Source organism: Heliconius melpomene, chromosome 5 (assembly GCF_056956725.1).
Source record: "Heliconius melpomene rosina isolate 202511_hmr_F chromosome 5, ASM5695672v1, whole genome shotgun sequence".
Classification (NCBI taxonomy): domain Eukaryota; kingdom Metazoa; phylum Arthropoda; class Insecta; order Lepidoptera; family Nymphalidae; genus Heliconius; species Heliconius melpomene.
Genome location: NC_140393.1, coordinates 2198204 through 2215126, shown reverse-complemented (window position 1 = coordinate 2215126; position 16923 = coordinate 2198204). Strand labels below are relative to the sequence as shown.

The following is a 16923-nucleotide window of genomic DNA, read 5'->3' as shown; positions in this document are numbered from 1 at the left end:
TTACTATTTTTATTTTCTCGCCCTGGCAACGAGGCCACATGCGGCGTTGAGTTCCACTACTCAACACGCAATTCATCTATTATTGGGGAACGGAAGTGTATTAATGGATAGGTTCCGAGATCCCCTCTGCTTACCTTGCTATGTGCGGGATACAGCGTAAAACTAAAAAGTGATGTATCTTCAAAAAAATCATTAAAAAACAACATTCGTTTATTTTCTTGCTTTATTAAGAACAATATTACAAAAATTCTACAACAGGTCAAAAAAAACAATAACTAATTACAATAGTGAAAACAAACTTTTGTACTATGAGTATAGCACCTGTCCTAATAATGAAAATAATTAATTTATTATTTAATCAAAAACTGTTATCTATATTAATAATTTGACAAATTTCAAATTTAGTTATATAACAACTAGCTCTTGTGACATTTAATCAGATACAAATTTCAATAGGGAATTCACAACCTACACAAAACTTAAACTAATTAAGTTTCAGCACCACAATTATGAAAAAATACTTATTAATAGTAAAGTTCTATTTATTATGTACCATCCTCGTTGTGGTGTAGCAGCACAGCATTTTCACTCGGGGAATTAATTAAGGAATCTAGTGTTGAGCTCTAGGTTCCTTCGCCTACATACCTTTATAAGTGCTACTGCATGAAGCTACACATAAAACTGAGATTCACTTAAAAAAATCTACATATTTCGTTGATAACAATTAAAAAATGTTATTTTTATTCTGTTGCATAAATGCCCCAATTTAGGGGTTGTAAAATGTAGAAAAAAGCTAAAAAATATTAGCAATAGTTTCTTAAGGATAAAACAAACTAAAAATATGTTTTTTAAGTACATAATTGTACACAAAAAAATCTTTCATATACGTTTTTCACACTAGCAACTTTAAAGCGGGAATATGGAAGGCTACAAATATTTCTATAACAATCACGCATAAAAAAAATTTACTATCACATTTCTTTATAAAAACGTAACAATGAAATATATTATTAATAGATTTTTTTTATTTGCACACAATAGTGTTAAAGACTTCAAAGAATATTACTAAAGTGGGGATAAATCCATATACTTACTTCTACGTATACACATTTATAACAAAATAAAAATAGCAAAATTATGCATTAAGAATTAAATATCCTCGCTCTGTAAAAAGTCAAAGCGCGGCGTTAGGCTCCACCACCTACTACATACCAATGTCTCCAAAGTTAGGCGATGCATGCTGAACGGAGTATTCTAACACTATGTTCCCCATGATTATCTCGCTTTATCCGGGATACGGCACGAGGAAAAATGTAATATATTTATATCAGAAGAAAAAAAATAAAAAAATTAAGCACGTTTTCTATTAAATGATATTTACACTTAAATTAATAAAAACAGGAACTAATACAACATTAGTATTGATTAGTAGCAAGTAACGCTTAATAACTAATTAAGTAATATATCGAGACTCAAAAATAAAGATATGAACAGAAATACAACATACATTCGTAATCGTAATAAATAATTGACAGTCATCAAAAACATTTATCTAATTATTAAAAGGTCCATTTTTACAATAGTCTTAGTAGAATCCACACTCTTCTTCAAATAAGCGTAAAACATGTGCTGGTCTTTCTTAGAAGTTTATTTGAACCTATGATCTGTGAAAACAAAATTGTTATGCATCAGTGTAGTAGAGGCCAGTCGTGACGCAGAAAAATATTCATTCTATTCTTTAGTCGACAAAGTTAGGCGGACAATAATATTTTAGATTTTTACACATTTTAAACGAAACTCTTGGGCCAGATTAATTGAGTAAAATTATTTAGAATTATACATACATAGAAGTGTGGTCCAGGATAGACCCTACCCATGACCACGGACAACTACAAAATGATGAACTCAAAAATGCTTAATTCTGTAAAGGAGTTTTATTTTGAAATAATATACCTTATTGTCGTCCTAAAGCCTCCAAATTACTATGATGTGAATCGATTCTGTTCATATTCGCTTTTTCTTTCGGGTTATTCGCTTTTAACAAATCGTTTTCCAAATTTTGTTTTTCTGATGAAATAAAATCGTGGGAGCCATTTATTTTGGGACTGTCTTGATTACCAGAATAAGATAAATCGAAGTTAGAAACCGATTTAATTTTGTCAGTCGATTCGAGACCAGATGCGAGTGATCGAGATGTTATGTTATCTGTAAAAAAATGTGTGTATATTATGTATCTAATTAAGAAACATCGACAAAAAAATAATAATAATTTCAAAGTAATAATACTTATGGATTTTGTATACTTTCTAGTGGAGTGGTAGTATAATTAATTTTAAATGGATATAAAAATATTTAATTTTTATTTTAAAATAATGAGACAAAAAAATATAAACATTTCTTAAATTTAATCGATTGAAAATGGAACCCAAAATTGTTGTGAATCAGAAATTTTATATCCGTGCCAGAATGGTTTATTTATATTTAAAAAAATATTATTTTAATTATTTATGATTTAATTGCAATATCTTTCATTGATATTAAGGCTAAATTAATGATACCTTTTAAAGGATCAACAATCTCCTTTAGTAGTCCGTCGTCTTTATGGTCTTTGGGCATTGAAGCAGCTCGTGTGCTCGGACCGAACATACCAAGTACTCTGGAAAAGTATTGCCAAATATAATGGTAGCTTGTGTTATGTTTATTTTAATAATTCAATGTATATATCGTGTATTATTAAAAAAATATATAAGTATTCTTAATTTCTCCGCCATTAGACTCTAACTGTACCAAATTTTATACTGCTTTTGAATAAAATTTTCGTGAAATCTATACTAATATAATAAAGCGGAAGAGTTTGTTTGTTTGTTTGTTTGTTTGTTTGTTTGTTTGTTTGTTTGAACGCTAAGATCTCTGGATCTACTGGATCGATTTACTATGTTTTTGTTTTGTATAAAAGCTGCATTCTTCAGAAGTGCTATAGGCTATATAACATTACATTACACTTATGTACTAATAAATTAAAATACTTTCTAATTTGACATGCAATTTATTTTGCCATGTTAATAACAACCGTCGTCGCTACGCGACCGCGTTCTTTACCGCGTCATTTTGATATTCATCCTTATGAAAATAAATATAATAGTCACTTTTAGCATTTCGTCTAGATTGAAATTATATTTTTATAGAAATTATATTCTTATATTTCAAGCAGGCGTAGCCGCGTCCGGGTCCGCTAGTATATCAAATAAAATTAAATCAGCTTCACACACGGCAGTATCCCGCAAACAGTCGGGTAGGCAGAGATAACTTAGTTTAAGACGCTCCGTTTCCCCCTTTCCACCGTATTCTGAAGACATGTACTATGCGTGTTGAGTGGCGGAACTCAAACAAGGAAATGGACATATAAATTTTAATAAATATTTCATTTCCTCGACTGAGGATCGAATCATTTTTACAGACAAACTTTATACCTCTGCGCTACGACTGGCCTCAATTATTATTAATATACAGATTATATATGTTTCATTTAGTATTACCTAGAATTACTTAAATCTCCAAAAGGAGTCTGCGGGTTGTTGAAGCGCGGCGGCGACGAGCGCGGAGTGACGCTGGTTTCCGCCCATCCCTCCGCTATTAACGCTTCTCCTATATCTACAGAACCTTCTAGAACAAAAAAGAAGAAACATTTTTTTTAAATATACATTTTTAATGAAAAAAAAGTGAATAAAACGTTTTCGATACTACAAATATTAGGGTTGTCAACGCTGTATCTTAATATAGCACGTCGTATTACTAAAGCGGGGAAAAAATAATTTATTTCCTCTAGTAGGAATAGTGCCCATAACCGTCGTGTTTAGTTTACCTACTGCACCATGACCGTTTCAAATGAACATAAATACAAAATACATGTAATAACATAAACAATACCTGTAAAGAACAAGAAAGAGATACACTGTACAGTCTACAAAAAATCAAAATACAACAAAAAAGTAAAATATATACAGGGTGTCCCAGGTGTAGTAAATATTTTGAATTTAATGTTTGGCAAAAACACCACATTTTATTGAAAACTGATGCAGGTATGTTTAAATCTTAAACTGTAATTCACAGAAGGGTTATTCATGATTACATTACAGAAAAAAAAATGAAGAAAGAGTAATATTTGTAGTCCTGGGACTTGAAAAACCATCACAGGGTGTCGGTTTTTCCGATATTTTTTAAAATCAATATAATATGAAAAATACATGACAAAGATTTTTTTTTATATTTTTCTCATAACTGTCACGACTTGGTCTATCACCTGGTTTCGTTTTATCGTTGACTCCTGGGACACCCTGTATATATAAAACAATATACTTAATAAAATAATATACTTGATAAAATAATATTATTTACATACCTTCGGTAGAATCGTATAACTTTATACCGGGTACTTCCTTTTCCCTGTCGCCAACTAACGAACTCTTTTTGTAGGTGCATGTTTTTGACAATAGAGGTTTCCACCGCGCCACCTGTTTTGAACAATTTTATTTTGTTGTTATTTATTAATATTGATTAATAATATTTTTTATTTCACAGTGTTAATCTAAGGCTCTAAGGGTTAGGACACTTCCGTTTCCCATTTTCCGCTGAATTTTTCTATATATTGCGTGTTGAGTGGCAGGACTGAATGCCGTGAATTGTCTCGTTATAGAGTACGACTGTACGCGATGGTTGTGGGATCTATTTCCACTTGAAAGAATTAAATATTTAATATTTTCATATGCAAAACGCGGCGTTTCGCAAAAAAAACCGCAATGTCTCGAAAAGAACGGATTCTCCCAACACTAGGTTCTCCTAAACTAAGCATTATACAGAGTGAAGATAAAGAATTAAAGGTAGGAATCGACTAAGTAAAAGCACGATATATAAATATTAACACGATAAAAAACAAACTTGTGTAAGTTCTTCAAATCGTTCTATGGCTTGTGGATGCCATTTTCGTACACCAGATGCTTGTTTCACTTCTTCCTTGTCAGAAGGCTTCACTCCCGCGAGGAAACATTCCATAGCCTATAACGTAATTAAATAAAAAAAAATCTAAATATTTCGATTACGATTGATCAGAAAAATTAGAAATCTAGCATATTTATATGGCCTCTGAAACTCTATACAAAAAATATGTTCACTTTACAAAAATTGGGCTATTTCGAGGGCTAATGAACCGGTAATCTCTTATAACAGTAATCACTGGACTAATAGAGAAGTCTCTTTGTTCTACATTTAACATATTATAACGTAAGAACTATAGTCTCACGGTGGGACAGCGTCTTATTGTAAACGCAACTGTTGTAGATCCGATCACGGCTAGGTGGAATGAATAAGTTTAATTTCTCTACTTTGACAATACAAAGTGCTGTGTTGAAATCCGTTGCTCTACACCGAATGTCTAAAAGAACGGATATTCTTGACATTCTGCTAAATACGGGATGACGCGTGATACTACAACTATCTTAATAATAAACTATATATATATATATAACTATATATTTTTTTATATCTATCTTTTGTATTGTATCTTTATAAATGTATCTTTTTTATAATAATTTATATTTAAAAATGTAAAATTGATTCACTAATTTAATAAAAGTATATTCTGAAAACTATATATATTATTTACCTGAAACCGAAGTCGTAGCAAATCAGCGCGAAGCTCGCACAAGTCATGTGTCGCTACATATTCACTATCACCATAGTCCAAGTAGAACACATCGGCTACCTGAAAAGTCATATTTATTAGTAAATAACAAAAGCATTTATCACATGATAAAATAATAATAATAATATGACATCGTGGTATGACGCTCTGTTTTACTGCTTAATAAAATGCCCATGTCACGTCTCCACATATTTTTTTGCTTCATGTTGTATTCGCAAATAGTAGAGTAGTTAGTCACCGCCCAATTTTAGAGAACTCAACGCCGTGCTTGATGCCAGGCTGAGGAAATGAAAATAACTTATCCCCCGCCGAGTGGCACTCGAACTCACAACCGTCGAGTGTGTCGCGTTTACAATCACACACTTGTGCCCCAGCGCCACGACTGTCCTCACGTCGAAAATTACATACGAAATAAAAAAATATAAAAAACAAACACCTGTTGTGTAGCATCAAACTCGTTAGGCCTCAAGTCGTCAACCCGCGCCCTGTACCAGCGACCGTCGTGACGGAACACGGCAGCTACCACTTGACCTATAGAGACTTTCTCCAGCTAAAGCAATTACAAATAATATTATTGGTTTAGGTACCCTCAAATTTATATGTTATTAAGATGAATTATTTATATTTAGATTTATTCTAAATTGAATTACGAACTTTGTCAATAATAAATACCATATCTTCTAAGAATAGAATTTATAAGAATATTAAAATACTATATTTCTTTTCAAATTTAAAATCGTGTTACTCCTATTGTCAAGACACTTCATTGCCATTAAAGAAACTTCCGTTCTCCACTTCTTACCTAAATCTGCATGCAGAGTTGTGGAAATCAATTCCACGCTTTAAAATAGGGAGTGAAAATATCAAATATTTCATAATCAAATTCAAAATATGGCAAATACAGAAAGTAAAATTATTAAATATAATCACAAAAATTACTAAAACATAACTAAGAAAAAATATAACAATAAAACTCACGGCATGATTAGCTTTATTCTCCTTGTTTCCATAATACTCTGTCATATGGGCGACCAATTCATCCAGCTGCGCTACTTGAGGGCCCACAAATTGAACCCAAAACCTAGACGGCGACGACACCGCTGACACGTAAACTTCTATAGCTGATGTTGTTGCTTCTGTAAACCATAAAAAAATATATGTTAAAAAAATATGAATAATTGTATTGTCACCAGAATCAAAAGCGTATACCAAATTTCAGATCAATCGGTTAACAGGAAGAGGGTTAAAATTCAATTACTAAATTTGATAAATATCCAAACAAACGGGGTGAGCTAAATAAAACCGTTTCATTATGGTGTATAATTTATTTTATGTAAAAAAAATAGGATTCAAGCAAAGAAAAAGTGCAATTATGCTATTTCAAAAAAAGACAAGAAGAAAAAAATATATAAAATCTGTAAAAGTGCATACTCTAAGTGCTTCAAAATACCTATAAAGTGCCAAAAATCCCCAAAAATAAACCAAGAACACAAAACACAAAAACCGAACACACTAAAAGTAAATAGTATACTTAAAAAAAGAAGTGATAATAAAAATATTTTTGTAGTACATATAAGCCATATACCTTTAAAATGGAATAAAACAAACATAACGTAACAATAATAGCAAAAGCAACGCCATTTTCTCCCACAAAAACGATTTGGCAAATTAAAAAGTTCTTACTTTATATTTCTTTACGCTTCTTTCGTTTTGTAGGCAATGCCTATTTGCAGGAATTATTGCTTGAATTCACCCAATTATAGCAGATCCAAATTCTGAGTGTGGTGAAATTATTACAACGTCATATCGAAAAATGTTTGAATGAATTTTTCGATATTTGAGAATAGAAATATTTCTAAAAACAACTTTTGCTATTTTGCAATCATTCGTTTTTATTTAATATTTTTTCCTTTATCTAAAATCGTTTAAATTATCGCAAATAAAAGAAATAAAATATTTCAAATAAAGAACACCAATACGTCCTACGCACGACCAATCACAAGCAAGCATGCAACATCTTACCACGCGTGTACACAAGCTTGGTTTCACCTGACGTGTCGGCGGCGGCGGGGGAGGGGGTCGAGGGGGGAGTCGAGACGCGGGGAGGCTTTGACTGTTGCACTTCGCGTCTACAACGCTCTTGCTCTACCTGTAGGGCGACAATTTATTTATTTAATATTATTGGGCCATATATCTAATATTATTATTGGAAAATAGTACGTAATAATGTAGAACAAAACAAAAAAATAATAAAATAAATAGATTTTGATTGCATATTTAATTATAGGTAGGCACCACAAGCATAATCACATGATATTTGAAATTAAAAAAATGGATTTGTTATTATTAAATTATTGAATGGGGAACCTCAACGGCGTGTTATGTCTTACTGTATTTTGACAGTAAAAAAATAATTTAAAACTAGTAAAACACTTACACATTCATCAATCAGCTTCTTGGCCATACTAATCTGTTCTTCAGTACCACGGAAACTGACCTGCCTTAACGTGGACATGTCACCCCGGTTCCCTTCTATCTTTACCCGAGCTCCGCTTCTGTGACTTATATTATTTATTGTATCTCCACCTGTACCTGTTTAGAGAAGAGAAAGATTTTATCTTTTTGTATTGATGCCTATGGAAGAAATTAGCAAGGGCGTCGTGGCACAGCAGCACCATATCCACGCCTGTAACAGCGGCGGTTGTGCAGTCATTTCCTCTTTGGCGAAATGAACTATTTCCATTTCCTCGCCCCGGTTATAAGCCATAATAAAGCGTGGCGTTGAGTTTCGCCCAACTCAACACGTTATGTCTCTAAAACTGCGTGGAAAGTGGACAGTGTCCTAATACTCGGTTACCTGAGCCTAGTCAAGTAGAGTAAAAAATAAATATCTGGGACATCTTACGAAGAATCAAAATAGTCCAATTAAATTAAATGAATTAATAAAATGCCCCAAGAGTCTAAGTGTTGGCTAAAGAAAAAGCGAAGCGTTGAGTTACGCCACAACAAAGAAATATCGTAATGTCAGTGTGATTCTTTCTATCTACCCTCATATTTTGAAAAAAGCGTAAAGCTGAAAACTGATTTATACTCACCAATAATCCTACCAACTGCCCATCCCGGCACAGATATATTCGACTCAACTATAAGTGGTTGTTGTCTTATAAAATCATGCACTAATGTTTCGGCAATTTGTGTCGCGTTTGATCGCCCTCGTATAATACAAACGTCGTAGTCCTTCTCACTAAACTTCTTGAAGTGAACATTTGCGCCCGACTTTTCTTCTATTTGCTTTATGTTTGATCCGCTACGACCTAAAAGGAAAATATAAAATAACTAGCTTTTACCAATGGCTTCGTCCGCGTAGTCAAATTAATATAGGTAGATAACTTGTGTTATACATATAAAGTTATTTATGTATAACACATTCTAAATTACATCGCAAGAAGTAACGTAAAAATTTTACTTGAAAGTGGGGCCCTTTCAGAGGTAGCGCCGACTAAAGGGGAAGGAGGTCCGGTCTGAGAGGATGATTGAGACATCGGATTGGTCTGGGTATTGGCATATAAGGAGACTTGAAATACTCCCGTAAGTAACGTATGTAAAATTTAAACTTGCTAATATGACATACCTTGCCCCAATTTCTAACAACCATTAATAGGTCTGGCAATAATAAATATACATTTTTTACATTATTCTTAAAAACATTTAAATACAACTACTTTACCATAAGGAGGCATGTGCTTTTAAGGGTTAACTCTAAAAGGGCCCCACTTTCAAGTTAGAAGTATGCATACTGTCTTAACTACATTTTAGACTATCAATCCTCAAAATTGCAGCTTTGCGTATATATTTATACATATTGCAAGATATTACTTAACATTCAAGGTGAAGGTAAAATAAGCATACTAATTAAAATAATGCTATACATTTTATGAGACATTGATATCTATATGATCAGGAAGCAGTAAATAAATGTTTGATTCCTAAGTAGGAATTGATTTTATTTTTTATATTAGTTGTTTGATTTTTTGAATTTAAGGCATTGTATATTTGTTGCATAAATTGCAAAACTCAAGACTGCTTTTCCTTCTCAGTGCAAGGAAATTAGTATAATTTAAAATGATGTAATGTTCAATATCAACGCATTTACAATTTAATATAGGCTCATAGCACCACAAACGTCCTAAAACTTTATATACTTATTACAAATATAAAAATATTAATTTAATAGATTTTAATATATGAATCAAGCCTTACTTATAAGTTATAATGTCACAATATGGAATTTCAAACTTGTCAATTAAAGTAACCTTGAATTAAATAATTTAATATGTATCTATCTTGTGGTAACATGATATTGTGATGTCGTTATATTTAAGGATAAATAAGATAAAATATCATTTATTACTAAAACTGAATGATTGTTTTCTATACTGTATACTGTGAGCTGCTTATAGCAATTAGATAATTTATCTAAGTAGAAATCAAATTGAGAACCATAGTATTTAAAGACTTCTCAGATTTTGTATTCAGTTTGTGCTGCACCACAAATGCCATGAATATTATTTTTTATGACAAAACATATTTGTTTCAAAAGTTATAGAAATATTAAATGAAAATAAAAAGTAATTTATAAAAGAAACTAATAATTAAAAAATTGAAAAAATATAATAAAAAAAAAACAAAGTAAGAGTTAAGAAACTAAGAAATAGTAAGTAAGTATTAGTATAACAGTATTTTAACACTAGGTTTCCACACTAGGTTTAGGTAAATTGAGAACCATAGTATTTAAAGACTTCTCAGATTTTGTGTTCAGTTAGTGCTGCACCACAAATGCCATGAATATTATTTTTTATGACAAAACATATTTGTTTCAAAAGTTATAGAAATATTAAATGAAAATAAAAAGTAATTTATAAAAGAAACTAATCATTAAAAAATTGAAAAAATATAATAAAAAAAAAACAAAGTAAGAGTTAAGAAACTAAGAAATAGTAAGTAAGTATTAGTATAACAGTATTTTAACACTAGGTTTCCTTACAACCTAACAACTTACCAATTAAAGCAGCCACTATACTTTTTGGTACTTGGACCTCAATTACATTTACTTTTGAAGATCTCACTAGTTTGTCCTCTTCTTCATCTTTCTTGAAGACATAATACACTACAAATGCTGACACTGAGATCAGAGAAAATCCTAAAGCCACTGGTACAAGAAGTTTGGAATTGAAAGGCATTTTCTGAAATGAACATTAATGTTTTTGTTTATTTACTTATTTATCCTTTATTCCACACAATAAAAATATAAACATGCACAAAGGGTGGGCTTAATGAGAAAAATGCGAGAAGACATTCATTATAAAAAAAATCAATAATTGTAATACTAAAGTAAGATAATTATCTGTAATAATAGCCATAGCATATTACTATTATATCTTCTAATAAGCGCCCTAAAAGACTATAAAATATACTTATAAGACCAGCAATATTTATTGCTCAATAAATAATAGGTCTGAGCTAACTAAAACATTTTATATTGTATCTATAGGAAATTCTTAAATAAAAGAATTTTACAGTCGACAATAACAAAAGCTTCTAGAGTGTTAAGGAAAAGTTGTAAATTCAACTTCATATATACAAATACTAACAAACATTAATGAATAAAAAAACTCTTACCGATTTAAGAAAAACTATTGAAATTGATTTTTATAATGACCAAAGCTTTAATTAAATGATTATTGTGAGATAATGATATAATATTCTATTCACAGACATGACATAATGAAAGTTACTTCACATGTAACTTGACACCTTGATGGACGTTAAATCAATTAATGAGAACGTACCTTAAATTTTTAAGATCTTTAAGAGTAATAAAAAGTTGTACTGCTTAAAAATTACAAGACTTTATTTAAAATAAAGTTTTGGCGTTCAAATTTTCGTATTGTGCATTGGAAAAGAAAAAACAACACAAACTAAATGTCACACGTCAATGTCAATGTGTCACTGTCAAAATAACGTCCCAATTTGACAACCTTTAAATATTGCCACTTTAGGTTATTGTTCCAGTTCATCTATCACCATATATATATCAGTTCATATTTCCTCTCAAAATTTACTGAACCATATCATTCGTGTGTTTTCTACTATACGTGACACTGGCAGAAAATTTTGCGCCTGTCATCGCAAAATCAGGACATTAAAAAAAAAAAAAAAATATTGCCACCTTAAATGCTATACGATAAAAAAAACACAAATGTGAAATGAGAGTCAAATTCAAAATTGCTGAAGCTCTACTCTAGAACTCAAGCTGAAGATTTGACTTGATTTTTTTTAGAATTGCAACTCAATGTACTTTGTACAAGTAAAAGTTTGCATAGGGCAATTTAATGAAAATATTGGGCTTGTTACTATTAATAAATAATATGTGGTATACTATTATTTATATTTTTATACTTATTTATACTTTTTAAACATAGTACTTGCCGGGTATCACTCGACCAATTTTGGTTGTCCACGAATAATACAATTAATTTTTAAAAGAAATCAGCTTCACGCTGTAACAGCTTTATGTGCATGGTTAAATTGGGTGTATATCAAAGAATATGAAAATCAAGAGACGATGATAAATAAAAATAACAAGCAATACGGTTGCTGCAATAAATCATCAATCAACCTAAATATTAAAACTATAAATAATATAAATTAATTAAAATTATTGGAGACAAATACATTTTTTTTTATTTAAACCTGTAGTTCCTGAGATTAGCACATTCAGCAAGCAAACAACGTTAACAAAGTCTTTACGTTTACATACTTATGTTTATATTCACCTTCAAAATATTAATATAGATTAGTAAGTAACTGTGTATTTTAAAAAAAATAAAAATGTAGGTGTATTTAATGCCATTTATTATGGATTATAAAAACTTATATTAATGTCATATGCCAAAAAGAATATAATAATTTATATATTTAGTGAATATATATTTAATTTGTATGTATTATATTTAATATATTGACCATAATTAAATTGCGTGAAAATAATAAATATGTTAATCTCTTAATTTTCTTGTATACAAAATTAAGGCCGAACATGGAAGGTAATATATTTTTTTAAAACCATATTAAGTAGAACCAAGAACATATATTTTTTTATTTTTTTGTTTTTTTACAGATTTTTTTTATTTTAAGTTAATCTATTAGGAAACTACTTACTTTCCTGATGACTTGGGACATAACATTGGGTAAGGTTTGTCATTTATATTGATGTTTTTTTCATTATTCAATATGACCTTTATAATTTTTCATTTCTACCAATTTCGTGTCACAACAAAGTGACATTCTCTATATACGAGTAGAGTGACCATACTGGGACAAAATATTAATTTTATTGTCTTATTATCTTCACGAACATAATAAGATAATAAAATTAATATTACCCAATAGAAATAAGTTAACATATGAGTAACTAAATCTTTAAGGCGAACAAAACTCAACGCCGCGCTTTATTAGGGAAAGACATGGAATAAATAATAACATTTGTAGTTCTATTTACAATTGTAATTAGAATTAATACATTTATGAATTTTATAGACTTCTATGATATTGTTTTGGCTTTCACATTCTGTAATATAAAAATAGTAATAATATCATACTATAGTATAGTGTCATTTTATACTACCTTCCTGTCATACGCGTTACCTAATATCTAGTTACGTTAAGTTAGTGCCTGTTCTTTTTATACTTCTTTTTATAATAATTATAAAATAAAAATTGATGTACTATACATCCAGTCCTCGAAAAGTCCCACTGTAAACAAATATTAGTGCACACTATAAGCGAGCGTGCGACCCAATACGGCGTAATAGTCGGATTTGTCGTATTTTTTTTTATTATCGTTAACATCACGAAAGCCTTCGGAAAGTCATCTGGTTGGCAGTTGTTTTGTGAACTTTGACAATCATGCAGCGACCTTACCAGCGACGGTACCTCCGACCGAATAATATGCACGAAGCTTCTTATGGCGGTAAAATTGCATAGGAATTACAAAAATCGTAATTTTTTTTTTTTAATTAAAAATTTATTTAAATGTTAAATTTTGAGTGTCTGTTTGTAGATAATAGTATTGGAAATGTTTTTTTTTTCTATATAGATTTTTATTTTGCCACTTCACCTGAGCATGTGCGTTGTTCGATGTAATTTTTTTTTTTGAAAAAAATGTGAAAGTGGAAGTATGGAGTTTTATATCACTTAATTTTTTTCATCTACCTACTCCATTCACGAGGGGCGAAGACTCTTTAATATGGAATACTTGCAGTTTACATTTTTATAAGCATTTTAAATTTATTGTTTAACTTGACAGATTTTGAATATGTGGTGACGAAGAAAATACCACCGCGAGTATGTTTTGGAACAGGCTTGGACCGAGAGGTATTACCTGTGAAAGGGCCTTGCTTAAGTCCATTCATGAGACGAAATGCACCTGAGATAAAACCAAATTTGGGACCTGGCAGTTACGATAATGACCGTGATGCTTTTTACGAACTCACTCATCGGGTATAACAATTAAATAATATTAAACAGTAGTAATAAAATTAAATAAGTAAATCTTTAAAATATCTGAATGTCAAAAATTGTTTAAATATCAAATAAAAATAATCATAATCATAACGCATGTCTCCATGATGTCAGTTTTGTTGAGCTTTGATATTATTATTTTTTGAGTTAACAACGAACCTAGTGTTAAGACACTCCGTTCCCCAATAAGGCCAGTGGTAAGCCAATGGCATAGGTACTTACTTAGTGTAAGTTATGTTATATGAGGTAACAAATAAAAAAAATATAAATAAAAAAATACAAACTATGTAACGTTTATACAGATATATAGTAAGTGCTGCTATGGCCCTAAAACACCAAGGTGGATAGTGAAACATGAATACCAACCACCTCCAAAAGAAATCCCTCCTATAGGACCATTAGCTCAGAATTGTGCTCCTTTTAATTCGAGTTCAAAAAGAAAACAATTTTTCAGAATTAACGATTTCCCTGCGTAAGTTATACAAATATTTTTTTGGTACATTTTAATAGAAAATATATATGGCAATTTAGAATTAATAATTATTATTTTATTTTATAGGGCATGTGATTACTTTCCGGAATATAAAAAGAAACAAATGCGATTTTCATATAGCTTCACCGGTAAGAAGGTTTTGAGATGCCCTGTTCAGGTAAACTCATTTTTATTACTGCAACTACTTTTCCTTTACCTAAAGTACTAAAAGAAAAGATAAACTATAAGGAAACAAGAAGTTTACGTACAAGGCACTTAAGCTTCTTATCTTCTAATATTCTGATGATATGTTGATAAAAATTAATTAATACCTATTAATACGCTTTTACTTAACAGATAAAATGCGTTCCATATAATTTGGATGCATGTGGATTCTGCGGCTGTTCATGTTCAGCACAGGGTGACTATTGGCAATTTGAAAATAGAATATTTCTATGTAGAAAACATTATTCAAGAATGTTTAAGCATTGTTTGTCTAAATTTCAAGGTGTGAAACTGGCGGAATTTAAAGTAAGATATATTTCTTTCCAATCACATAGGCTTCTCGCTTTATCCCAAGGAGGATAGCAGTTAGAATATACAAGATATTTTTTTAGCTTCACGCTATTCCCTCCCACAGCAGGGTAGCTGGGGAGAACCTACTGCTAAGACTCTCCGTTTCCTATTTTTTGAGTGTCGGAACTCGATACCAAAGCGAAAATATTAAATATCTCATTTCTTCAAGTAGGAATCGAATCCACAACCTGTCGAGTTTACAGTCACACTCACGTGCTCCAGCGCCATGACTGGCTCCTCTTACGATTTTTTAATAGATGTATGAATGAGACGTTCATAATTTTGATTTACATGTTTTTATTGCAGTCGATAAGAGATTGTTTCTTTGCTCATTCACACAATAGTTGTAAAGCTGCTGTAAAAATTATGAAGAGTGAAGAAATAGAAAAGAAACTTCGGAAGGAAGCTTATTTAGATTTATATTTCCCACAAAGAAAATTTTGCAATAACTAAAATGCTTAATTGATCCTTATTAAGGTAATATCAGAATAGCATGCCTGTAACTAATAAATAAGAGGTGTATTTAAATAACAGTTGAAATGATAATTTATTTAGTAAGACTCGGTAAAATTATGTGGTTATTGATAGTTATAATACGTAAGTCACGTCTCCAGCAATCAAGCAAATATCTTTTAGCAAATCGATTGTAGCTTAATTATATCTGTAAAGTTTATAAAATAATAGTCCTAATAGATTCGATGTATTTTTAATTAGGTATTCAATATCATATGTTTTGTTAATTAACAAAATTTCTACTTTTTGTTTTTCATAGATAATGAATATAACAAATATATTTTCTACCTACTACCATTATGATATTCAACTGGCAACCCTTCAATCATCAATCATCTGACTACGACAACAAGTGCCCTCTGTGCTTATTTATTATTTATTTTGTTAGCGAATCAATAATTACGTTATAGAAAAGAGAGTGTAATCATGAAGTTAGAGTCTAATAATAAAATGATCAATGGTGATAATGGCGCAGAAACACCTGATGACGTTGTTGACCCGAGACAAAACGCAGAAGATATTATTGATGAGATACTCGCAGAGTTCACAGAATCCCGAACGCCTGACAGTCTGAGAAATGGAAATGGCATTCCCGAGAATTTGTTTAATTTTATACAACCGCCGCGTACACGAACTCCGGCGAATTCTTTTTCAGAAACCGCTACGATTGATGACATCGACCCAACATCAGACCTCGGCACTTCAATACGAAACAAATGCATAGAACTTGAAGAAATTCTTCAAAGTCTCAAATCGCGGCTTAATCATGTTGTACTGGATGAAAACATAGTGCTCAGCCCAGAGGCTAATTCAATGGAGGCTCAACTCGAGCATGATTTAGACACTGATTGCCAGGAAGAACTATCACTGCAAGAATTTCTTGAGCTTCTACATTCACAAAACAAAATAGCGCCTAGTGGTGTACAATGATTCCTTCGACCATAATTAATTGTAAGATATAATAAAGAATTTATTGTGTGCAAATTTGAGATTAGACCATATTATGAAATTATTGAATATTAAACATTTAGACATTGATGGTTGTTTCTATTTTAAAAGAAAAAGGTATACATAGAGTACA

The 16923-nt window shown here is 30.9% G+C and overlaps 3 protein-coding genes across 6 annotated transcripts; 2 read left to right on the top strand and 1 right to left on the bottom strand.

Annotated features, from left to right (window-relative positions):
• Positions 1-209: 209 nt before the first annotated feature.
• Positions 210-11703, bottom strand: papi (tudor and KH domain containing protein papi). 4 transcript variants are annotated; one of them, XM_085186121.1, is made up of 14 exons: positions 11548-11703; positions 10758-10941; positions 8794-9012; positions 8136-8290; positions 7721-7847; positions 6677-6834; positions 6135-6248; positions 5660-5758; positions 4936-5052; positions 4400-4511; positions 3537-3663; positions 2559-2656; positions 1954-2205; positions 210-1664 (listed from the first exon to the last, which is right to left on the bottom strand). In XM_085186121.1, exons 2-13 carry the CDS (start codon positions 10936-10938, stop codon positions 1955-1957), a joined length of 1758 nt encoding a protein of 585 aa, XP_085042247.1. In that variant the 5' UTR covers positions 10939-10941; positions 11548-11703; the 3' UTR covers positions 210-1664; position 1954. The 4 variants fall into 4 exon arrangements, with proteins under 4 accessions (XP_085042247.1, XP_085042249.1, XP_085042250.1 ...); XM_085186123.1 differs by having other exon boundaries at positions 936-1664; positions 3537-3660; positions 11548-11698; XM_085186124.1 differs by having other exon boundaries at positions 936-1664; positions 7748-7847; positions 11548-11698.
• Positions 11704-12843: 1140 nt separating this feature from the next.
• On the top strand, positions 12844-16235 carry LOC146538853 (uncharacterized). The gene is made up of 7 exons (XM_085186118.1): positions 12844-12948; positions 14067-14260; positions 14584-14753; positions 14841-14931; positions 15111-15284; positions 15636-15806; positions 16102-16235. The coding sequence occupies exons 1-6, from the start codon at positions 12927-12929 to the stop codon at positions 15780-15782; spliced, it is 798 nt and encodes a 265-aa protein (XP_085042244.1). The 5' UTR covers positions 12844-12926; the 3' UTR covers positions 15783-15806; positions 16102-16235.
• On the top strand, positions 16153-16880 carry LOC146538852 (uncharacterized). Its single transcript, XM_085186120.1, has one exon. It carries the CDS (start codon positions 16269-16271, stop codon positions 16770-16772), a length of 504 nt encoding a protein of 167 aa, XP_085042246.1. The 5' UTR covers positions 16153-16268; the 3' UTR covers positions 16773-16880.
• Positions 16881-16923: the final 43 nt, after the last annotated feature.

What these genes read in the sequence shown, in the direction of transcription:
- papi (XM_085186121.1), bottom strand. Translation starts at nt 10,938, where the DNA reads ATGCCTTTCAATTCCAAACTTCTTGTACCAGTGGCTTTAGGATTTTCT. An exon ending in AGAAGCTGATTGATGAATGT is followed by an intron (nt 7,848 to 8,135) that starts GTAAGTGTTTTA and finishes GTCGCCCTACAG; the next exon opens with GTAGAGCAAGAGCGTTGTAG. An exon ending in AGTTTGATGCTACACAACAG is followed by an intron (nt 5,759 to 6,134) that starts GTGTTTGTTTTT and finishes ATGACTTTTCAG; the next exon opens with GTAGCCGATGTGTTCTACTT.
- LOC146538853 (XM_085186118.1), top strand. Translation starts at nt 12,927, where the DNA reads ATGACTTGGGACATAACATTGG. An exon ending in TTTTGAGATGCCCTGTTCAG is followed by an intron (nt 14,932 to 15,110) that starts GTAAACTCATTT and finishes TTTACTTAACAG; the next exon opens with ATAAAATGCGTTCCATATAA. An exon ending in TGAAACTGGCGGAATTTAAA is followed by an intron (nt 15,285 to 15,635) that starts GTAAGATATATT and finishes TTTTTATTGCAG; the next exon opens with TCGATAAGAGATTGTTTCTT.
- LOC146538852 (XM_085186120.1), top strand. Translation starts at nt 16,269, where the DNA reads ATGAAGTTAGAGTCTAATAATAAAATGATCAATGGTGATAATGGCGCA.